Source organism: Diceros bicornis, chromosome 25, assembly GCF_020826845.1.
Source record: "Diceros bicornis minor isolate mBicDic1 chromosome 25, mDicBic1.mat.cur, whole genome shotgun sequence".
Taxonomy (NCBI): domain Eukaryota; kingdom Metazoa; phylum Chordata; class Mammalia; order Perissodactyla; family Rhinocerotidae; genus Diceros; species Diceros bicornis.
The window spans coordinates 23468857-23494436 of record NC_080764.1 but is presented as its reverse complement, the minus strand read 5'-3'; the positions used below and the strand labels follow the sequence as shown (position 1 = coordinate 23494436).

General features: G+C 36.1%; 1 protein-coding gene across 2 annotated transcripts in view; it reads right to left on the bottom strand.

The window, feature by feature from the left end:
* The window catches only part of ANKS1B (ankyrin repeat and sterile alpha motif domain containing 1B), a 758303-nt gene that overhangs the window by 334324 nt on the left and 398399 nt on the right, over positions 1-25580 (bottom strand). For both annotated transcript variants that reach the window (XM_058568586.1, XM_058568587.1), the window contains exon 11: positions 405-541. In XM_058568586.1, the coding sequence (XP_058424569.1) occupies positions 405-541 (137 nt within the window). The remainder of the gene's footprint in view (positions 1-404; positions 542-25580) is intronic.

Here is a 25580-nt window from a genome sequence, read left to right as displayed (position 1 = left end):
ACTGGGGTTGAAGGATAGAGAAGTGATCACAAATAATGCAGCATGTCCAGAGAAATGAAGACAAAAGGAGCAGGAAACACCAGAAAACATGTAACAGCTCAATAATTGGAGCGTAATTATTAAAATGTTGTGAGAGGAAAATGATGTGAAATAGCCATTTTTCTATGCTTCACTTGTTTTTTTTCAAGTAACATACAAATTCATTTTTCCAAAAGCTAATACAGATTTCAATGTCTATCATCAACTCCAAGGGAAGGAAACATCTTCTTCCAAGTCCTTTCTTTTAACCTAAAAATCCATTTACGTAACATAACATAGTCCAGGCATTGCAATATCAGTTGTGCATACACTGATTCAAAAACAAAATGCATGATAGTGCAGATGATGTCATTTTGGGCACTTACCTGGGGTCGAATAACTTTTACAATATTTTTGAGGGCAGTGTCTGGGGATGGAGGCGAGCAGTCAGGAGTTGGGCCTGTTGAGCTGTTTCTATGGTTACTAGTTCCTGGAGCAGTAATTCCTACCTCAGAGGCATTATCTGTGAATAAAAATAGAACTGCCATGAACCTAATCACTCAGTTTACCTTTTAAGACTTGAAATTACTTTAGTGAACATGAATTGAGATTTCAACTTAAAATTGGTATCAATCACAAGATCATAATGAGGAATATGCTCAGCAGTATATTTTAAAGATAATGTTTATTGACTGCCTTGTTTTCTTTTAGAATGGTAAATTTCACTCCCTGTAGTATTCCAAGAAGGAAGAGTGTTATTATTCAATTCATAGTGATAGATCATCCAGCATAGCTGTTAAGACTGCCACTATTATATGAACGACAAAATCTTACCTTAACTAAAAGAATATGATTGGGCTAAGTTTTCTCCATAATCTTTCAAATGGCTATTGATCTTTATTAAAGTAGAAGTTTCATATCTCTGTGATTCATAAAACCCAAACTCAAGCCTCCTTAAAGCACTTTTCCCAGAAATCCCTCAAACTATAGAAAAGCATCCCAGTGAATTAACCTTGATGAAAAACTGATATTTTTGCAAAATGGTTTTATAATGTAGACAAACATAAAACTATCAACCCCAGACAAATATATCCTCCTATATGGTCAAAACTAAATGAATGAAATTTCAAAAATCTAAATTAATCTTCCATTATGTTCAGTATTAGGGAGGAGAAATAAAAAAAGTGATGACTTTAAAATCAGTGACATGTGTAACATTTTCTTCTTAAATTTATATCAAAACAAAATAACGTCAAAGATGCAATTTTGGTATGTTTAAAATACTTAGAAAAGGATGGAAAATGTTCCGTAAATAACTCCTGCTAGTACATAAAAAGTTATATTATTTTAACAACAATTTGGCAATCCTCTACATAGCTTTTTATGGAAACTGTTGCAAACTGAAATCTGCAAAAAATTTACTTCCCTGTTATGTTTTTAATTAGTTTCCAATAATTTTCTCTCCTAGATAGTTGAATTGATGCAAAAACGACTGAGACTGTGAATTCTTTATAGACCAGCAAAGTTCTCTCTTCCCTGGTCCTTGTCTACAAGCCCAAGCGAAAAGCAATGATTTACGAAGGCACCTGTTGCTCATACAAAGCAAGGGGATGAAAACTCTACCCACCACATAAAAATATAATTCAGGAAATCCAGAAATAGACTCATGAAACAAAAAACACAAGTGTGACATGTTGAATTAAATAGATCATTTATAAAATAAATCTTAACCACAGGGGAAGAGGGGAGGGAGGAGAGTGAAAGGGATGATTAGGCACGTGTGTGTGGTGATGGATTTTAATTAGTGTTTGTTTGGGTGGTGAACATGAGAACATGATGTAATCTATGCAGAAAGAGAAGTATAATGATGTACACCTGAAATTTATACAACGTTATAAACCAATGTTACCGCAATAAAAAAATAAAATAAATAAATACAAATAAAACATAAAATAAAATAAATCTTAAAAATGTCCAGAACTCACTCTTTGACTCTGGCTTAGTAGATAAGGTGGGATTTGAAATAGCATCTTAAGAATAGGCAGGGTTCTGAAAGACAATAGTTTGTAGGGATGGTCTTCTGAGTAGGATAGAATAATATGAGTAAATATTAAAACAGAAACAAAATATCAGTCAACGAGACAATGACAAGATGCCCTGATTCTCTCCAAGTGGTTCCTCCCTTCATTCATCCAACCATATATCTAAAAACATTTATTTGGGGGCAACTATGTGTCAGGAATTATGTTATGTTCTAAGATTAAATTAAAAAGAACCTCTATCAGGGATTAGTGGGTAGGGAGTGATGAAGGGTGGAGCACAGAGGATAGTGGGGGAGGCTGTGCTTGTAGAGGGGAAAGAGGTATATGGGAGCTTTCTGTACCTTCTGTTCAATTTTGCTGTAAATCTAAAACTGCTCTAAAAAATAAATTATATTAAAGTTTTTAAAACTTTCTGCCCTTGAGAAGTATACAATCAAATGTGGCATCAGACACGCAAACAAATTATAATGCAATATAACTTGAAAACTGATAACAGATAAATGAAGCATGATGAAAAAGCAGAAGGGGGAGCAATCAGACTGTGGCTGGGAAGGAAGATGGTTGTGAAAGGCTTCAATTTTCAGGCAAGAAAGCTGGAACAGAACATAAAACGTAAGGGCATGAAGGTAGAAAGAGCACAGATGAAGCTGTTATTTTATGTTTTGAAGAAGTTGGAGATGAATTTAGATGAGTAAAAGGAAGTTTATTAATATATGTTGATACTTAATTCTGTAGGCAATGAGAAATATTGAAGATATTTAAGCAGGGAGTGACATAGTAATAATAATAGCTAATGTTCATTGGAGTCCAATGAAATAATGTTAGACAGACTTTATTCTTGTCATTTATCATTTATTCTCTCTTTTGTACTTTTCATTGTTGTCTCTCTGTGTTGCATTCTGAATCATTTCTTGTATTCATTTTCCAGTTTATTGGCTCTTTCTTTAGCTGCTTCTAGTTTGCTATCAAACCATTTTCTTAATTCCAATTATACTTTTCAGCTCTAAAATTTCTATTTGGTTCTTTTTCAAATACACTATGTCACCATTTGGCATTTTTCAGTTCCCTAACAACATTTTCAAGCTTATTTTATTTATTGGAAAGTGGCAAGTACAGTTGTTTTGTTTTTTTAAATCTGTGTCTGATAATTCTAATAACTGAAGTCTCAATGGATCTATTTCCATGTCTCTGGTTCTCACTCACGGTATCTGTTCTATTGTCTGTCTCATCTTCAATTCGGTGCTACTTTTGTTACTGAACTTTTTGAACTTTTGTTAGAACAACACATATAACATTAAACCTAACACTTTGTCTTTTAGTAACTGTTAATTCAAAAAAGCATGCAAACTTGCATTCTAATATCAGATGCTGAAGTCTGTGAAAAACTTGCCTGTTCAATGTTAGACAATTTATTAAACCTCTCTGGATTTCAGATTCCTTAACTTTAAAAATAAGGATGATAAGTAACTATCTTGTAGGGTTTATGTGTGCAGATAAATTGAGAGAATACATATGAAAAATAACTAGCACATTATCATACACATAGTATAGGTTTAATAAATTTGAATTTTCTTTTTCCCTATAAAACCAAATATCACCAGAACTAAAGTTCTAGTTTCCCTATCAAACCAAATATCATCAGAACTAAACTACAGTAAAATATGGAAAAGAAAATCCAGAGTGAAAAGCAAAAAGATAAATAGTAACGCTTTGTAGATAACATATCTAGAGTAATGACTGTGGGTACTTGGGTGGGATTTGAGACCAGCATCTTTTACCTAGTAACACAAATTGGTCAAGACAGAATTTAATTCCAGGAATAAGAGATGATCTCTTCAGGAATGATTCACTGCAAGAGCTGGCCCTGTTGACTGCCTTTGTATCAAAGCCAGAAAAACTGCTAGGTAGTCCATGCAGACCGTAAAGCAAAAGCTTCTTGAATATTTCTTATAAGTAATTTAATACCTAGTAAAAGATAGAGGGTAATCAAGTACTAAATTATTTAGAAAAGACTATAAGTGTCTCCATCTTCTGAATCCATGATCTGCACCATTACACAGATAATTTGATTTTATACTACCTTGCATTGTTCATTATCTCTTCCAGACTAGGTTATATTTTCACAGAGACTTACAGTTCCCTTATCCCCTACATAGCTCTTAGCTCAATGCAATCCTTTAAAAACACTAAGTGAAATAAAGTGAATAAAGCAAAACTGTGTGTCAATGGCAACCATCACAAGTGCCCTTAATTACATGGAGAAAGGTGATCTGGCTTTTATAATTCTGTGGTCCTTTTGGAGAAAATCCAAATGAGAAGCATATTCTGGAACATGCATAAGAGTCTGAGGAAACTGATTTATTCCTAAAATATCCTTTATTATATATTATAAAAAAAATACCAATTATCCAGTGGATTTTGTAAAATGACAGCCTTTGTCCAAGGTAGTTTTACATGGTCAACCTACATTTCACACCTGCAGCTACAAAACATTGCCGATGAAAAGGAAATGAGGTGTGTAAAAACTGCTTAGAGAAAATTACTGAATTCACTTGCAATGTCAGATTGAAATAAAAGACATCTTTTAGTCAGATTCCCTTACTACGCATTAGATTATGCATTATGACTGTCAGTTTCCTCTACAATAACAAGCTTAGAAAAAAACACCTTCCAGTTTACTTGAGCTTTTAGAAGAAAAGTATTCTATGAATACAAAATAATTCATGTGCAATGTTACAGTATAGAATTTTAACATCATTCTCTAGCATTAACACTTAAAGTACACCAGAGACCATGCTAGCTGCTATGTAGCTGACAAATAGGACTAGATTACTTCTAGCTGGGGATTCAGGAAAAGTGTCAGGGAAGAGGTGATGATTAAGCAGGTCTCTGACAGGTTAGTAAAATTTAGACATGAAGAAATGAGTGGGAAGAACATTCCAAGAGTTGAAAGTAGGATGAGCAAAAGGTAGAGAGATGAGAAAGAATTAGGCACATTTGTGGAATAAGGAAGAGTTCAGTTTGAATAGAATATAATATTCATGGTGGAAACACTAAGGAATGGAGGGGCCATCTACAACAAATTTGGGCTTTGGTATCAGACAAACCTAAACTGAAATCCTGGCATATTTAATCTCAGTTTCCTCACCTGTGAAACAGCTTTTCTCATAGTGTTGTTGTAAAGAAAAATGAGGTATGTGTGTGTTTAACATATTGCCTGGCACATAGTACGAGTTCAATAAAAGTAGGTGTTGTTGTTATCATCATACATACATACATATAATAATAATAAATATAACTAGATAGGTGGCTTGAGGTGTTATTCTGGAAAGTCTTGAATGCAACACTAAGTAATCATCAAGTAAGTATTTAATAATTATTCATCTACCAATTCATGAAGTTCAATTTTTAATTGTTGACCTTAAGTCAGGGATTGGCAAACTTTTTCTGCAAAAGGCTGGATAGTACATATCTTAAGCTCTGTAGGCTATATGGTCTCTTTCATAACTACTCAACTTCGCTGTTATAGCACAAAAGCAGGGATAGACAATGTGTAGGCAAATGGTGTGGCTGTATTCTAAGAAAACTTTATTTACAAAAACAAGCGTGGACCAGATTTAGTTTGTAGGCCATAGTTTGTGGACCTCTGCCATAAGTACTTCCCACCGAAATGTTTTCCCTCTTATGGAGAAACTAAAATGTTATATTATACATTTACTTTCCCCCCCATATTATATGTGAATATTCTTCTCACTATGTAATTAAAAACTAAGGTTTTCATTATGCAAGTAGAAATGTATTTATCATTTGTATAAAAAAATAACATGACATCTAATCCAAGGGCAGTGCCTTGTAGACAATAAGTGTTCAACAAATGCTCATTGGATGGATAAATAAATGAATAAGACCAATTGAATCTTTGATTCTAAAGTAACTTTGTTTTAGTAATGGTCCATGACCATCATTTCTGTGAGAGACAGTATAAAAATCATAAGTAAAATAGTCCAAATATCTTCTGTTTCAATATCTTCAGTGAGAAAGTGCTCACTGTGTACCAGTTGAAGTTAATATGTAACAATTGTTTTAGAGAATTATTTGATATTCCAAATATTTAATGCATTTTATTTTCTCCTAGCAATAGTTTCTTAAGAATTAGCAATTCCTTTAAACATACTGAAAACTGAAACACTTGAACCTTCATTACTATCACCAACAACAGCTTTACATATTCAATCATCTGATCAAGCAGCTACTTTACCAGATAAAATGTGTGGTAGGCAGCTTCTAAGATGGTCCTGATTGATCCCTGCCTCATGGTAGTCATGCTTTTGTTAAATTCTCACTCCTAGAGTGTGCGTTGAACTTGTTGACGAGCTTCTAAACAAATAAATATAGAAGTGAAGAGACGTCACATCTGGGATTAGGTTATAAACAGACTGTGGCTTCTGTCTGGAGTGTGTTCTCGTGCTCTCCTTCTCTCAGATCTTTTGCACTGAGGAAAGCACATAACCACATTGTGGACAGCCTTTTGGAGAAGCCCATATGGCATGGCGAGGGACTGAAGCCCTCAGTTCAACAGCCCACCCTGAACTGAAACTTGTCAACAACCACATGAATCAGCTTGGAAGTGGATCCTTCAGGCCCAGTCAAGCCTTGAAATGACTGCAGTTCTAGCCAACAGCTTGACTGTAACCCAGAGAGACCCTGAGCCAGAACCATCCACCTACGCCCCCACTGGATTCCTAACCCACAGAAGCTATGAGATAATAAATATGTGTTGTTTTCAGCCACAAGGTTTGGGGTAATTTGCTATGCAGCAATAGATAACTAACATGTTAGATGTTTGGCTAACATTTATAATATGGCCAACATGTTAGATGTTTGGGCTACAACGGTAAACAGATTCTCAGCTTTGTTTTAAAATTGCTGACTATTTAATGGAAAATATAGAAAGGCAAATATAGAATTACAAAACTGCTTTAGTTACACTACATATCAGGTACTATGAGAGCACAGGAGAGTGAGCCACTAACTAAGGGGACCAGGGTGGGGAGTTAGGTTATGGGTAAAAAGAGAAAGCAAAGAAGAAAGATTTAATCAGAGCCTTGAAGAATGAGTGCCATCAAGCACTCAAGGAGGGAGAAGCATACCAAACAAAGAAAATAGAATATGCAATGGGGCAGAAGCATGAAAGAGCGTTATGCCTTTGAGGAACTATAAATAGCTCAGCCTGGCTGGAGCACAGGATACATGTGGAAAGTGAATGGAGATGATGTTTGCAAGATAAAGTATTAAGATAAAAGACAGAAGGGTGTACAAAAAGAAGACAAAACAAAACTGACTTTGTAAAAGACTGAATTTTTCTATTTAAAAAAAAAGTTAGCAACATTACATTTCTAAAATTGTTTTCCTTGAGGCTATGGTCAAACAACACTTTTATCTATAAAAAGAACAGGCTACAAAGCTATAGTCAGTTTAAAATTCTCTACATGGGAGAAGCCACATTTGCGTGCTGAGAGGCAGAATGATTGAGCAGCAACTTCAAGCCTTCATTCAACATTTGAACAACTCCAATCCGTAAAGACCTTTGGTTGTATCTACACCAGAGAAGTTCTTCTAGAGAGCCAACAACTCTAGGGCTGAGAGGACATCAAAGAGTCCAAGGTCTCAGTACAACTAAGTAAAGTAGCCCCATGAATAGACTGTGGTGGGACAGTATTCTCTATTCCCTTAACCACTCATTCCAGTTCCTCCCCCTTCTTCACCCATGGCAGGGAGAAGGTCTTTTAATTTGTGAGCAATATTAGTAGAAGAAAGTCTTGTATATCTTATAGATTCTCTACTCTGAAGAAGCTCAAAGATTTAAGAGGAATTTGGGCAGTCACTGACAGTAGAATTTCACCATCCTCCTCCCAGGATGGTGCCAAGAATGACAATTCCTTGGCCTTGACTAGCAAGATGGAATAGATTCCTGGGGCAATGCATAGTAAAGAAAATGAGAGACAGAGGGAGGCCAGATGAGATGGGTCCCCTCCCAAGGTTGACTTTTAAGGACTGAAGTGTAAGCTAATGAAGAAAGTTGAAAAAAAAAATTAAAGTAAAATATTTGGCCTTACACTGGCAATTCATGGATTCTCTTGTTTTGCTAATATATTTGTGCTTCAATTCTCACACAGATTTTTGTTCTCCAGGATCTAGTGCCTTGAGCCCCACTTAGGGTCTCAGGCTTTCCCTTTGGTCTTGACAACAAATTTTTTTTTATGGTTTTACTGTCAGTGGTTCCTAGTATTTATCTCCCATATCTTTCTGCTCATTCCAAAATGGTATTTACACCAAGCTGACTAAGATACACTCTAGCACTATCTTGCAAGGTCTGAACCCCTCCTAAGCAGGCAATGACTTCCCATTAAGAGAAGTTAGAGAATGAACTTGCTAAAATGAAAATATCATAGTAGTTGGAGGTGAAAATGACATTTATTCTTCCACACCACAGGCCTAAATTCCAGGATTCTTTCACATTCATGTAAAAATGAGTCTAATATCATCAGATTCTGCTATAGTCTGTGCTGACTCATATTATATATAGTTTATTGAACTTCTATTTACTCTCTTTTATTCCTCAAAGCCTTATACATGTTTCCCAACCTTGCTTTCCACCCCCAGCCAGTCATCACCTTGGAACCTTCAGTTTCCTTGTAGATGTTCAAGCAATCACCTAAGCCTCAGAGTGTTCTGATTTCTACTCGTGTGATCTTTGCCTTAATTCTATTCAGGTTCCCATGTCTAAGGTTAACCCATGTGCTTCATTAAGAACAGCAACCGCTTCATAAGGGCATCTTAATCTCTAAGAACCTATTCCATAGACACAATATCCAATCATTTTCACTCTCTCATTTCCCATACTCATGCTACACTTCTTGTTCCACTGAGACTTTTAATCCGTTTATCCACATAATTTCATTCAATCTATCAACACTTTCTATCTTCACTTGTTTACTTATTCAGCTTAGACATAATGGTCCATCATTTAATAATTCTCTTGCCAATTACTACATCCACTCCTCTTGTCATTTTACCACACACTCTGAGCAAAACCCTCATCCTATTTGCTATTAAGTAAGGTATTAAGTTGACACCTTAATGTGCCACCCAGATTCCCCTTCAGATATGACAGATTTATTCTCCTAGCTGTTTGAAGTGTTGCTGGCAGACAGTCTTGACTTGTCAGCTCACTTTGGAAATTCCCTTAGCTGAAGAGAACCACCTGACCCAAGGTCACACCCCCTCCAGGAGCAGCCTTCTTCCAATGTCTGCTTAACAGAAGAATATAAAGGCCCTGCCTGGTCACCAACTTGGGATGATTTTAAAGGACTATTCCAGTTTCTGAGTTCCTTGGGGAGTCTTTGGAGGCCTATATTGAGAATTCCTCGCAGGCTAACCTCTGCTTCTGCCCTATCCTGCTTCCTTTCCACATTCATTGCTTCCAAGAACATTTTTAATTGATCTCCTGTACGCCAATTTCCATCTCAAAGTCTGCTGCCTTGCGAATCCATCCTGGATTGACCTCAGTCTAACTGTTTTCCATGGTCTCTTTTGCAATTTTTTTCAACAATCATGTACTAATCACTGAGAAAGAAAAGCCATTCAACTGCTATAAATTAATGTTATCGAATGATTTGATACGGTCTTACAAATCATTTCATGTGGTAAAAAAAACACTCCAATAGAAAAATGGACCAAAAACCAATAGGCACTACACAAAAGAAAATACAAATAAATGCATAAACTTTTTTCTCAACCTTTGCTTAAAATGTTACATAGGAATGAATGGTTGACATACAATCTTCTGGTTTTGTTTTGATTTAATTAATGTGGAAACAAAATATTCACATGGTTAAATATTCAAATAGCATAAAATGGTATACTATGATAAATGAGCCTGATTCCATCATAAGGAACCATACCCTGCTCCATTTTTTTTGTGAGTTCTTATAGGAATTCATATGGAAAGATTGGAAAATCATATGCATTTCTGTGTGTGTATGTGTATCATACATATATCATTTTCTTACACAAATGGAAGCATATATACCTATGATATCAGTTTGCAGTGGTCTTATCCAGGCTTCATTTCATGTCCCTACCCTACTTTCCTTTTTTTTATCTTGCCTTCTAAATTTTAAGAAGCTGGATTTTATATTTCCTCATTAGTTGATCCAGTAATTAAGCTGCAATTAACATAAAAATTTCCTTTAATTAGCTTAAGCAATGAGGACACTGATGATTGATTCCACCTAACAGGGAGTCTAGGATCAGGGTGGCTCTAGGTGCTGAATGCAAGGGCTCTGGCTCCTCTTTTCTGTGGCTCTCTTGGCTGTGGTCTCTTCTGTGTGATGCTTCACCCCCAGGCTGGACACAAGATGACTCAGCAGCTTCCAGCATCATATCAGATATGATAATATCAAAATGAAGAAGGTCATCTCTTTCTTGTGTGTTGTTTAAGAGTCTTATTAGTCAGATTTGTATCAAATGTTGATGTCCAACCCAATCACTGACAAGAGTTGGCTTAGACTAATGAGCACTTGCTCCCTGGAAGGTGGGGTAGAAACCAACCTCTGGAAATGAATGGCCATGTAAAAGAGGGTGTCTACTTAAAAAATCAGGATTCTGCTACAGAATACAAAATGGATAGAAGGGTAGGGGAGGTCAAAGAATAAATATTAGGTAGGCAATCATGAATATATACTAGACTGCCTAAGTTTTCTATCCCTTCTACAATACAGAAGGAGTGTAAATAAATATATATTGACATATTCAAATTTATTCTTCATTACCTTCTCCTTTCCTGCCAGGTCCTCCTCTGTTCACTCTCTTTTTTCCCCTCTTTTTTATAAGGCTCTTCATGATTTGATCCCTCTTACCTCTCCAGCCTCCATATTTTTTACACATACCTATTTTTTGGCCTTGAATATCCTTCTGGCCTTGATTTGTCTCAAGTAAAGAATCATCCTCTCAAGGAGGACTCTCTTGGAACACCTAGTGTGAGGCTGGAAGGAGAGAAGAGTATAATGAAGAATAAGTATGAATGTGCAAGTGTGAGTTAAATTCCCTTCCCATATGGTCCTGTAGCATCCTGTGCACCTGTACATTGACTATCATCTATTTGTGTGTTCCTCTTTTACTAGACTGTGAGTCCTCTCAAGGCAGACATAATGTGTCTAATTTGTCTTTATATCACCATCATTCATTACAGAAGGATCATTTATTAAGGGTCAGGACTCAATTTTTGAAGTCAGAGTATTATGGACAAAACAATATTTCATGTATTTTTTAAAAATGTGTTCCATATCATTTACTTATTATCTATGATATATTTGCACAGCACTGGCAAGAACAAGTTTTCAAATAATCAGAATTTAGCAAAGAAGTTAAATGCCCAAATAAAATAAGTTTAATTCAATTAATGCCTGTTGTAAAAAGCTTACATAGAAAGGTAGAGAAATCTTGATAAAATTTCCTAAATTGGAGACAAGCACTTACAATCCAAAGACATGAACCATTGGTCTTATTCTCATTATGGTATGCAATATCAACCATGGAGATTATAATGTATTAGGCATTAAATAGCCTACAAATTCTTGTTCATTTCACAATCACTGATCTCAGAAAAGCATAATCATTATAAAGAGGATTTCAAAGGTAGGAGTGACTTTATGTCTTTCATTTCTTAACAGAGTGGAGGAAAATGGGGGTGGTAGATCATCACATCATGATTTGTTTTGTTATGGAGTTTGGTTTTCCTCTTAATTACTATTACAGTTCAGTCTAAATAAATTTAGATTTCATGTCAAACTTTGACCTTTTTGGAAAGTCTTGGTTCCTTCGTTAGTAAGCAAAATTCCTACCTGAGAAAGCTATCAATTCCCCAATTCCCCTATTTTTTCATACATGTGATTATAGTTTACTAGATTACTTCATTCACATGCCTATGGCAAGATGTGTGTTACAACTAACAAGTGTGTGCACACAGGCACACATACAATATAGATCTGAGAAAATATTGGTTGTGTAAATTAAATGTGCAGAGTATTTCATGGCATTAATGGTTTTTACTCAAGATGACAGTAAATTCTAGGAAAACTGGATGGAAATCACCACCTATATAAAGAAAGTTTTGTTTTAAATCTGCATTAGCCAGGAACCCATATTTACTTTGGTTATCTGGTATTTTGGTGTAAAATTTGGCCACAAATTAGTCTTGCTCTATTATTATTATCTGAACATATATTTCCTTGGTAATGCTATCATACTCATCATATTCATGATGACAGATTTCACATATTATAAAAGAATATATTGTATGGAATTACAATTTGTTTAGACATACTTTGGAAAAAGATCGCATTTCACATGCTTTCATAAATCAGATTGAAATGTCTCAGGATTCCCAGAAAGTAAATGAGAACCAAAGTATTATTTAATCCTACTCATCTCTCCTTCTCTTTTATACTTAGAGCAGGAGTAAAACTTAACTGGAAGCAAAGATTTACATCTTTTCCTATTCTGGAGATAATTCTATGTTCACACTATTGCCCTAATTTCTTCCTTATTGAAAAGCCTATCTATCCAGATGACAGTATCAGTAAACAGAGATGAATTTTCTTCAGTCCCATTGCCTACAGATATTTTCAAACGCCATTAATTCCAACACGACTAAGTTCCTTTAAAGGCTGCTTTCTTATATATATTCTTTTATATAAACTTTCCAGATTCAGTAAATTGTTCATATGTCCCTGTAAAATCAGTGATGCTTTTGTTACACATTATACAAAATTTTTGTTTGAAACTTAAGAGCATTTTCTTTTGCTGTTAACAAAATATTGCTTAAATACTAGCTACAAAGTCTATTTATGGGTGCAAAAGTATCTAATAATTGGAACTTTAGAAGCCCAGAAGTTTTGTTTTTTTAAAAGAAAAAATTAGGTGTCACAAAAGGTCTCAGAGCTTCTGATAAACGTGTTATAACCTGTATGTACATCTGAAGAGACCTCTTTCACAGCAACCAGAAGTCCTTTTGTAATTATTTATGCTCAATATGCTCAACACCTATTTCTTATTTGCAGAGTTATGATGAGGAATATTCCCAGTTCAAACACTGCTTGGCATCTCTGAACTGACTGATCAATGTGTCAGTACACAAGTTAATAATTGGTAGACATAAAACAACATATCACACACACATGTACACACACACACAAAACCTTTAAAGTGCTTACTCTTTGGTGTACTGCTAATGAGCAAGAAACATATTGATGTTCCAATATACTTAAATATTCAAGGAGTAATATAGGTTTTTCTATAATCTGTGAAATCCCTGCTTCCCCTCAAAAAAAAACTCATCATTTTAGTAAAACTGGAGAAAAAATTACATAGAAGAATAGACTAAGGGGTTGGCCTGGTGGCGTTGTGGTTAAGTTCTTGCACTCTGTTTTGGTGGCTCAGGGTTCACAGGTTCAGATCCCAGCATGGACCGACACACCGCCTGTCAAGCCATGTTGTGGCGGCATCCCATATACAGTAGAGGAAGATGGGCACAGATGTTAGCCCAGGGCCCATCCTCCTCAGCAAAAAGAGGACGATTGGCAACGGATGTTAGCTCAGGGCTAATCTTTCTCACAAAGAAAAAAACAATAGACTAGCATGACGTCCTGCTTTCACTGTTGCCACAACCCATTGTTAAGCTAGTCAGTGGTCCCTATATCAAATGCCCTTAGAATTGATAGTGCAAAAATTTTTACATGGAATGAGAGTGCTATATGAAAAATATTAATCCCATTAATTCAACTAATTGTACAAAGCTAATCATCACAGTAAATTATAATCTGACCTTAAAGAAAATATGTCATGAGCTGAGACAAATTTATCTTTATCCCTGAAAAATCAGAAGCTTATTCTTAAAGAAATCTCTCCTTTCTTTATGAATCTATTCAAGAATGTATAAAGCGATATTTCCTGTTATTTTTCAAAAAGAGATGTCTGATTGCTGCATTCCCGGTTTTTCACTCTGCTGGCTCCCCAGTGCCACGGCATGGTAGACAGGGCTCATCATAACTTCCACTCAACTACCTGTCCCCTCCCTCATCTTTTCCCACTGCCCCTTACTCATCTTCTACTCCAGTCACAAAAACACTAGTTCTCAGAACCCATCTACTTTTCCTCTGATATGTAGGTCCTTTTTCCTTTGTATGACAATTCACTAAATATCCTGCCAGGCCCAGCTCAAATACTACCTTCTCAGTGAGGTCTTCTCTGTCAGTCAGTAATTCTCTGATGGTTCCTGCATCACTTCCCCTTATGCCTAAGATTAAGCTCATCACATTATAATAGCAGGTATAAAGAGTGTGAGCTCCTTGAAAGCAAGAACCTTTTCTCACTTTCTTTATCCCCCCAGACCTAAGTACTAGGTGTTAAATGAATAAACATATGCAAGATACCATATCAATTGATTAGATACTTAAAATAGTAAAAGAGTAAAATAGTCTTAGTCCCATATTTTAAGGGAAAATCATTTCAAAAATCATTTTAGGATTTTTTAAAAAGGCATCCAGATACTAATAAATCAGAGTGGCAGTAACAATACTGTGATCACTGAGCTCCTCACAACCAACTTTCTTGTAACATTTATGAAAGTTTCTGCATCAACCATGATTAAAATAAGATACATATTTGAATTTAACCATGTAAAATTCTGCATGAAGAAAAATCCTAGAAGGCAGCACACCAAATGTTAATAATGCTCATCTCTGGCTGGTGAGATAATGAATTATATTTATTTTTAAAATATTTTTCCTATTGAAAACAAACCCTAGAAGGCAGCACACCAAATGTTAATAATGCTCATCTCTGGCTGGTGAGATAATGGATTATATTTATTTTTAAAATATTTTTCCTAGAGTGACGTCAGCGTCATGGTGGAGTGAGCTTTCCTGTAAACTCTTCCTCCAATAAGATACAACAAAAGGAACAGTCACAGACCAACAACGGAATCCTAGACAGTGAAAAGCAAGGTTGGAAAGATCCACACTGCCACACATCTGAGAGTGGAACGTACTGGGCCCCCGGAGGAAGTGAGGAGAGGTAAGGAGAATTCCTCTCCCTCCCCATCAGATCAGCGATCCTTCTCCACGTGGCCCCCAGAGAGGGGGGAGGGGCGGCCCTCTGAGGGGAAACCGTAGCTCTTTGGGCTCTCTCGGCCAGAGGGAAACTCCCACACAGAGGACTCAGAACTGCTACTGGGTACCATCAACATCTGAGCACCCCAGGAGAGCAGATAACAAGGGGGGAGCGAGAAGCCCCCCACGCCAGGGACCCAGAAGGCAAAAGAGAGAGCCCCCTACCTCCCTGCAAGCAGACACTGCAGCTCAGCCGGCCAGACCAGACTAAGTGGCTGGTGGATCGCAGCAAACAGCTGAGGCAGAGTGCAGGGGGCTCAGATTACACAGCCCTTTACCCCCAAACAGTGGCGGCGGGTGGAAATTTCAACCATATATTTCCAGGATAAGGAAAAACAAAGCCAATATGGGAACCACAATGCAAAGGTACATGAAATCACCAGACCAGAAAGAAAATGACAAGCACCCAGAAACCAGCCCTGAAGACACAGAAATCCATAATCTAAATGACAGAGATTTGAAAATGGCTATCACAAAAAGACTCAACGAAATACGAGACAACACCAACAATTCAATGAGATTAGGAGTTGCTTCACAAAAGAGATGGAGATCGTAAAGAAAAACCAATCAGTACTGATGGAGATGAAGAACACAATGGAGGAGATAAAGGAGAATCTGGAATCTTTAAAGAACAGAGCTGACAATATGGAGGAAAGAATTAGCATTATAGAGGATAGGAATACAGATATGCTCCAGATGGAAGAGGAGAGAGAACTAAAACTAAAAAGAAATGAAGAAAGTCTCTGAGAAATATCTCACTCTATCAGGAAATGTAACATAAGAATTATAGGTATTCCTGAGGAAGAAGAGAGGGAAAGAGGAACAGAGAGTCTATTCAAGGAAATAACAGCTGAGAAATTCCCAAATCTGGGGAAGGAGCAGGAAATTCCAGTAAGCAAAGCCAATAGGTCACCTAAATATGTCAACAGGCAAAGGCCCACTCCATGACATGTAGTGGTAACACTGGCCAAAGTCAATGACAAAGTAACAATATTAAGGGCAGCTAGACAAAAACAAAAAATAACGTACAAAGGAACTCCCATCAGGCTCTCAGCGGATTTCTCAACAGAAATTTTACAGGCTAGGAGAAACTGGAATGATATATTCAAAATACTGAAAGACAAAAACTTTCAGCCAAGAATACTCTATCCAGCAAAAATATCCTTCAAATATGATGGAGAAATAGGAACTTTCCCAGATAAACACAAGCTAAGGGAGTTCATGGCCATGAGACCCTCACTACAAGAAATACTCAAGAAGGCCCTCAGGCCTGAAAAAAAGAAGAGAAAGGGAGTACAAAGCTTGGAGCAAGGAGAAAAATAGGTAGACAAACTCAGAAAAATAGTAGATCCTTACCGGAATAGGTTAGCAACCACTTAAATACCAAAATCAAAGATCAAAGTAAGGAATTCACCAAAAAAAAATTTAATCTCATCACTGTAAACACACAGCCACAAGATAGAATAAGGTATAACAAGAACGACTTAGAAGGGGAAGAGGAAAGTGACTGAATTGACTTAGTATAAGGAAATAGGAGGCCATCAGATAATAGACTATCACATACACAAGATTTTTTATACAAACCTCAGGGTAACCACTAAACAAATAATCAAAACAAAATCACATATGATAAACAAAGAGAAAACTAGAAGAGTCATAAGACAGGACAACCAAACTGAATTGGCAGTCCGAAACAAATGGGACAAGAAATAAAGGAAATGCAAAATAACCGGAAAATAAGTGACAAAACAGCAATGTTAAGCCCTCATATATCAATAATTATCCTAAATGTAAATGGATTGAACTCTCCAATCAAAAGACACAGAGTGGCAAGATGGATTAAAAAGCAAGACCCAACAATATGCTGCCTCCAGGAAACACATCTCAGCTCTAAAGACAAGTACAGGCTCAGAGTGAAAGGATGGAAGACAATACTCCAAGCTAATGGCAAACAGAAGAAAGCAGGTGTTGCCATACTCAAATCAGACAAAGTAGACTTCAAGATAAAACAGGTTAAGAGAGACAAAGAAGGGAAATATATAATGATAAAAGGGACACTCCACCAAGAAGACATATCACTTATAAATATATATGCACCCAACATAGGAGCACCAATGTACATAAAGAAACTATTAACAAACCTAAAATGAGACATTAATAACAACACAATAATAGTAGGGGATCTTAATACCCCACTTACCTCAATGGATAGATCATCCAGACAAAAAGTCAACAAAGAAATAGTGGACTTAAATGAAAAACTGGATGAGATGGACCTAGTAGACATATACAGAGCACTCCATCCAAAAACAGCTGACTAAACATTCTTCTCAAGTGCTCATGGAACATTCTCAAGGATAGACCATATGTTGGGAAACAAAGCAAGCCTCAATAAATTTAAGAAGATTCAAATCATAACAAGCATCTTTTCAGACCATAATGTTATGAAACTGGCAAACAACCATGAAAAAAAAAAACTGGGAAAGTGACAAAAATGTGGAGATTAAACAACATGCTACTGAACAACCAATGGATCATTGATGAGATTAAAGGAGAAATCAAAAATTACCTGGAAACAAACGAAAATGAAAATATGCCATACCAAATCATATGGGATGAAGCAAAAGTGGTCCTGAGAGGGAAACTCATAGTAATACAAGCTCACCTTAACAAACAAGAAAAAGCTCAAATAAGCAACCTTAAATTACACCTAACAGAACTAGAAAAAGAAGAACAAACAAAGCCCAGCATCAGCAGAAGGAGAGAAATAATAAAAATCAGAGCAGAAATAAATGAAATTGAGACCAAAAAAACAGTAGAAAGGATTAATGAAACAAAGAGTTGGTTCTTTGAGAAGATAAACAAAATTGACACATCCTTAGCCAGACATACTAAGAAAAAAAGAGAAAAGGCTCAAATAAATAAAATTAGAAATGAAAGAGGTGAAATTACAACGGATACCTCCGAAATACAAAAGATTATAAGAGAATACTATGAGAAATTATACGGCAACAAATTGGACAATCTAGAAGAAATGGATAAATTCTTAGACTCACACAACCTCCCAAAACTGAACCAAGAAGAAATAGAGAATCTGAATAGACCAATCACAAGTAAAGAGATTCAAATAGTAATCAAAAACCTCCCAAAAAATAAAAGTCCAGCACCAGATGGCTTCTCTGGTGAATTTTACCAAACATTCAAAGAAGATTTAATACCCATCCTTCTCAAACTATTCCAAAAATAGAGGAAGATGGAACACTGCCTAAATCATTCTACGAGGCCAACATCACCCTGATACCAAAGCCAGACAAAGACAATACAAAGAAGGAAAATTACAGGCCAATATCACTGATGAACATAGATGCAAAAATCCTCAGTAAAATATTGGCAAACCGAATACAGCAATACATTAAAAAGATCATACACCATGATCAAGTGGGATTTATACCAGGGACACAGGGATGGTTGAACATCCCCAAATCAATCAACGTGATACACCACATCAACAAAACAAAGAATAAAAACCACACGGTCATCTCAATAGATGCAGAGAAAGCATTTGACAAGATACAACATCCATTTATGATAAAAACTCTCAACAAAATGGGTATAGAAGGAAAGTATCTCAACATAATAAAGGCTATTTATGACAAACCCACAGCCAACATCACACTCAATGGGGAAAGACTGAAAGCCATTCCTCTGAGAACAGGAATGAGGCAGGGCTGCCCACTCTCACCACTCTTATTCAACATTGTACTGGAGGTGTTGGCCAGAGCAATTAGGCAAGAAAAAGGAATAAAAGGAATCCAAATACGCAACGAAGACGTGAAACTCTCACTATTTCCAGATGACATGATTTTATATATAGAAAACCCTAAAGAATCCACTGGAAAACTATTAGAAATAATCAACAACTACAGCAAAGTCGCAGGGTACAAAATCAATCTACAAAAATCAGTTGCATTTCTGTATGCTAATAACGAACTAACAGAAAGAGAGCTCAAAAAGCTAATACCATTTACAATTGCATCAAAAAGAATAAAATATCTAGGAATAAATCTTACCAAGGAGGTGAAAGACCTATACAATGAGAACTACAAGACATTATTGAAAGAAATCGAGGATGACATAAAGAACGGAAAGACATCCCATGCACATGGATTGGAAGAATAAACAGAGTTAAAAAGTCTATATTACCTAAAGCAATCTACAGGTTCAATGCAATCCCAATCAGAATCCCAATGACATTCTTCACAGAAATAGAAAAAAGAATACTAAAATTCATAGGGGGCAACAAAAGACCCTGAATAGCTAAAGCAATCCTAAGAAAAAAGAACAAAGCTAGAGGCATCACAATCCCTGACTTCAAAACACACCACAAAGCAATAATAATCAAAACAGCATGGTAGTGGTACAAAAACAGACACACAGATCCATGGAACAGAATTGAAAGCCCAGAAATAAAACCACACATATATGGACATATATATTTTTTGACAAAGGAGCTAAGAACGTACAATGGAGAAAAGAAAGTCTCTTCAATAAACGGTGTTGGGAAAACTGGACAGCCACATGCAAAAGAATGAAAGTGGACCATCTACTATCGCCATTCACAAAAATTAACTCAAAATGGATCAAAGACCTGAAGGTGAGACCTGAAACTATAAAACTCATAGAAGAAAATATAGGCAACACACTATTTGACATTGGTCATAAAGGAATCTTTTCAGATGACATGCCTACCCAGACTAGGGAAACTAAAGAAAAAATAAACAAGTAGGACTTTATCAGATTAAAGAGCTTCTACAAGACAAACGAAACCAGAATCAAGATGAACAGACAACCCACGAGCTGAGAGAGAATATTTGCAAAACATTTATCTGACAAGGGGTTAATCTCCATAATATACAAAGAACCCACACAACTGAACAACAAAAAAACAAACAACCCGATCAAAAAATGGGCAGAGGAAATGAACAGACACTTCTCCAAAGAAGATATACAGATGGCCAATAGGCACATGAAAAGATGTTCAACATCATCAGGGAAATGCAAATCAAAACAGCACTAAGATATCACCTCACGCCCGTTAGAATGGCTATAATCACCAAGACAAAAAACCACAAGGGTTGGAGAGGATGTGGAGAAACAGGAACCCTCATACACAGCTGGTGGGAACGCAAACTGGTGCAGCCTCTATGGAAAACGGTCTGGAGATTCCTCAAAGAATTAGAAATAGAGATGCCCTATGATCCAGCTACCCCACTACTGGGAATCTATCCAACGAACCTGAAATCAACAATTCAAAGAGGCTTATGCACCCCTATGTTCATTGCAGCATTATTCCCTATAGCCAGGAAGTGGAAGCAACCTAAGTGTCCCTCGACTGACGATTGGATCAAGAAGATGTGGTATATATATACAATGGAATACTACTCAGCCATAAAAAAAAGACAAAATCGTCCCATTTGCAACAACATGGATGGGTCTGGAGGGTATTATGTTAAGTGAAATAAGCCAGAAATAGAAAGACAAACACTGTATGATCTCACTCATATGTGGAATACAAACCAACACATGGACAGAGAAAACTGTATTGTGGTTACCAGGGGCAATGGAGGGGAAGAGTGGGCACAGAGGGTGAAGGGAGACATATATATGGTGATGGACAAACAAAAATGTACAACCCAAAATTTCAGAATGTTATAAACTATTAAAACATCTATAAAAAATAATAAGATACAGTATAATTAAAAAATATATATTTTTCCAATTTCTCAAATATTCTTCAGTGAGTGTATATTACTTTTAGCTATTTATATTTGTTTCAAACATTGGATATTTTTTTAAAAAGCATAACAGATGCATTTATTTTCTTTTTTTTGTGAGGAGGACTAGCCTTGAGCTAACATCTGATGCCAATCCTCCCCTTTTTTCTTGAGGAAGATTGGCCCTGGGCTAACATCCATGCCCATCTTCCTCTACTTTATATGAGACCCCGCCACAGCATGGCTTGACAAGTGGTACGTTGGTACACCCCCGGCATCGGAACCTGCGAACCCTGGGCTGCTGAAACGGAGCACGCACACTTAACCATTGCGCCACCGGGCCGGCCCCAACAGATGCATTTAAAATCTCATTTTTACCTTGTCATAAACCTATTCCCCTGCCTCTCAAGAGTTAATCACCATCCCAAAGTTGATATGTATTCTCCATCTGTGCCTTTATACTCTTATTACTTAGGTATATACTCATTATCTATATATTCATTATATATTAGATATATTATATTTTACTTTTACATAAATAATATCATATTATGTGTACAACTCTTGAATCTTGCTTTTTTCACTGAACATTGTTTTCAAGATACATCCAAGTAGATGTTTGTAAGCCTAGTGTTTTCATTTTAATTGATGCATAATGTTCCATTTAGCTAAAATTACTCTTTGATTCTCTTACTTACAGACATTTTATTTTGTCTCAATTTTTTATTCTTACAAACAACATTGCCATGAATGTCCTTCAGAGTCTTGAGTTTTGTTTTAAAGAACTATACCTAGAAGTAGAATTGTCAGATAGGAGAGGATGTGAATTTCAAACTTTCAAAAATATTGTTGAATTGTCCTCTAACGTGGAGTACCAATTTATAATCCTATTAGCTGTGTATGAGAGTTCCTGTTTTCTATATCTTCATAATACTTAATATTGTTCAGAACTTTGCTGTCATTCTGGTGGATAGATATAAACTGATATCTCATGGTGGTCTTAATTTCATTTCTCTGTTACCAGTTTTAACTATGTTTATTGGCCATTCAAAATTCATCTTCAGGGGCCGTCCTCGTGGCTTAGCGGTTAACTGCGCATGCTCCCCTACTGGGGGTCCGGGTTTGGATCCTGGGCATGCACCGACACACCGCTTGTCTGGCCATGCTAAGGCAGCGTCCCACATACAGCAACTAGAAGGATGTGTAACTATGACATACAAATATCTGAAAAAATGGAAAAAAAGGAGGAGGGTTGGCAATAGATGTTAGCTCAGGGCTGGTCTTCCTCAGCAAAAAGAGGAGGATTGGCATGGACGTTAGCTCAGGGCTGATCTTACTCACAAAAAATAAAAAATAAAAAAAATAAATTCATCTTCAGTTAATTGCCTTTGCCAATTGTTTCAATGTTTTTGTTTATTCTTTTTTTGGGTTTTTTTTTGGTCTTTTTCTCATTTTTGTAGTACTAATCTCTCAGTGTTATGCATTGCAAACATCTCTCCCAGTCTGTGGCTTTTTAAACATTTTTTTATAGCACCTTATACTAAGCATGAATTTTAATTTTAATTTTGATGAAGTCAATTTTACCAATCTTTTCCTTAATGATGTGTATTTTCTACCTTGTTTAAGAAATCCTTCCCTATATTAAAATTATCATGTGGATTATCTCCCTTAATTTGTTAAATTGAAGAAATATATTGAAAGATTTTTCTGATGGCTGAAATATCCTTGAAATAGTGAGGTAAATCCTACTTAGTCCTTATGTACTTTTCAATACATTGCTGGATTTAATGGAGTAATATTTTGTTTAGAATTTGTGCATCTATTTTCATACCAGAGATCAATCGATGTATGCTTTTCTTACACTCTCCTTGTCCAGTTTTGTATCTTAAGTCACACAAGTACAAAGGTGGTAGTTTACCTGTTTGTGCATTCTCTTAAACAGTTTGTACAGCCTTGATATCATCTGTCCATTTAGGTTTGGTAAAATTATCCTATCAAACCATCTTGACCATCTGTTTTTGGTATCAATTCTTTTCTGTTAATGTCTATCAGTGTATTGAATTATCATTGATAATTTATATTTTTTTCCACAAAATTGTACATTTGATCTATGTGTCAAAATTTTTTGAAATAAAATCATTCATAATATTATCTTATGGTTTCTTAAAATCTCTCCTAAGTCTTTGGTTATATCTTCCTATTTTTTCTTAATAATATTTATTTATGCCTTCTTTCTTTCTCATCTTGGTCAGTCTTGCTGGGAGTGTATTTATACAATTAGCTTTTTCAAATATTGATTAATTTCCATTATGATTTTGTTTTAATCCTTGAGTTACTTTGAAATGTATTCCTTTTTAGTTTCCAAACTTATGGGTGAGGGTTCTGAAAAGATGGAAGCTTAGATGTGCTTTTTTAACTTACTACAACCCATCTAGTTAGTCTAAGCCACGTAGCTCCTGGAGCCAACTGGCAAACTGTGTCTGGAGGGAAGAACAAGAAAGCTGTTACAGGACTGCTTCCTCTCTGGGATAGGTGAGAGTCTCAGAACTAGTGTAGGAATGCCTATGGGCAAGGCACAGAGTGCCATAATCCCAGGGAGAACTTATTCAGCAGGGAATATGGTACCCCAAGGGGAATGTTAGCATTGGCCTACATGGTGTACGTGGAAGTGTGCACTCTCTCCACGACTCCAAGGAACCAAGCACTTGCTGTCTAAGTTGTCTTCACCTAAAATGCTGGGAAAGTTTATAGACAGGCTTTCTCCTGATGCCTTGATAGGTAATCAATCTGCCTATTGCTATACTGCTGACCTTAAGAGTCGGAGAATTCTAAATGTTCCACTGTTCTAGAGATTGTCATTCTTTTTTTTGGTGAGGAAGATTCACCCTAAGTTAACATCTGTTGCAAATCTTGCTTTTTTTTTTTGGCTTGAGGAAGATTCGCCATAAGCTAACATCTGTGTCAATCACCCTCTATTTTGTATGTGGGTTGCCACCACAGCATGGCCACTGGCAAGTGGTGTAGGTCCACGCCTGGGAACCAAACCCGGGCTGCCAAAGTGGAGCACACCAAACTTAACTACTAGGCCATGGGGGCCAGCCCCAGTACTGCCATTCTTTAAGGCATTGAAGCAACTAAACCTAAGCCCTAAGGAGTAGACCAACAAACAAATGACACAAAACAAACAAATACCTAAGCCAGTCCAGCAATCAGAGAAAAAAAGAACAAACAAAATTGAGAATGAATCTCTAACAAAATAGAGCTGCTAGTAGAGACAGATAAGAATTTTTAACACAAATAATAATACAAGAGCTTAAAAATATTAAAGTACAGCATATAAAAAAAGACTTTATGAAAAAAAAAGTAACCAATCAAAAAAATTCAGATGACTAGAAGGTAAGGGTGGTTTATTGTTGAAAATTGAATTAGTGACCTAGGATATGAAGTAGAAGAAATATCTCAAACTGCAGAGCAAAAAAAATGATACAATTTATGAAGGTGGAGATCCAGGAGACCTATTATGCAAATAATAGGAATTCCAGAAACTAAAAAGGAACAGATGGAGACATAGCAATAATTAAAAAGTACAATTAAAAATTCTCTTAGTGAATAAAATCTTTAGTCTGCATGTTGAAGTTCCAGGCAAAATTAATGAAAAAGATTCACATATATAATCATATACTGGAAAAATCTCTGTGTCAAGGATAAAAGCTTTATTATACAAACTTCCAGAGCGAGGTATACATTATTTACAAAGGACAAAGACACTGGCGTTAAACTTTTCATCTGCAACCCTGAAAACTAGAAGATAATGGATTATGATCTGAGGAAAATACTTAAGAAAGAATTCTGGATAGAACAGAGACTTCAAGATAGGTGATGTATAAAAGGAAAAAACAGTGATGAAAAATGAAACTGTATCTATATCCAACCATAGCTATTTATCTAACTATACCTATATCGATCTATCTGATAGACTCTCTGATAATGATTAAAATAAGGATTCTAAATAAAGAATCTGAAATAGATGAGAAATGCTGTAATAGATATTCCATTAAAATTATAGAAGTTGGGTTTTTGCAGGAGAGAAAGAAGAAGTGGAAGCATTCTACATCTACTTCTGAGAAGAGTTGAAAGTGGGGGAATTAAAATTCCACATTACAGGGAATATAAAGTTCCACATTATAGGGAAATGTCAAACGCTGCTCGTTGTCTCCCAATATCTGTTCTTCCCTTATTCTACAATAAGTGAATCCTCAGTTTTTAGCTAGACTCAAGTCTACCTAGAATTCTTAGCTTCCTCTGCAGGAAGCGTTAGCCATGTGACTAAGTTCCGGCTAAGCAGAAAGGATGGGTGCAACTTCCATATTATTCCCTTAAAGGAACAAGGTATGTCTTTCCCTTCTCCTTTTCCTCTTCCCTCTAGCTGGAATGTGATGTGGTAAGGGTAAGGTGTGAATAAGAATGCTAATCTAAGGCTAGCAGAGGAACCATGTAGAAGCCTAGGTCCTTGA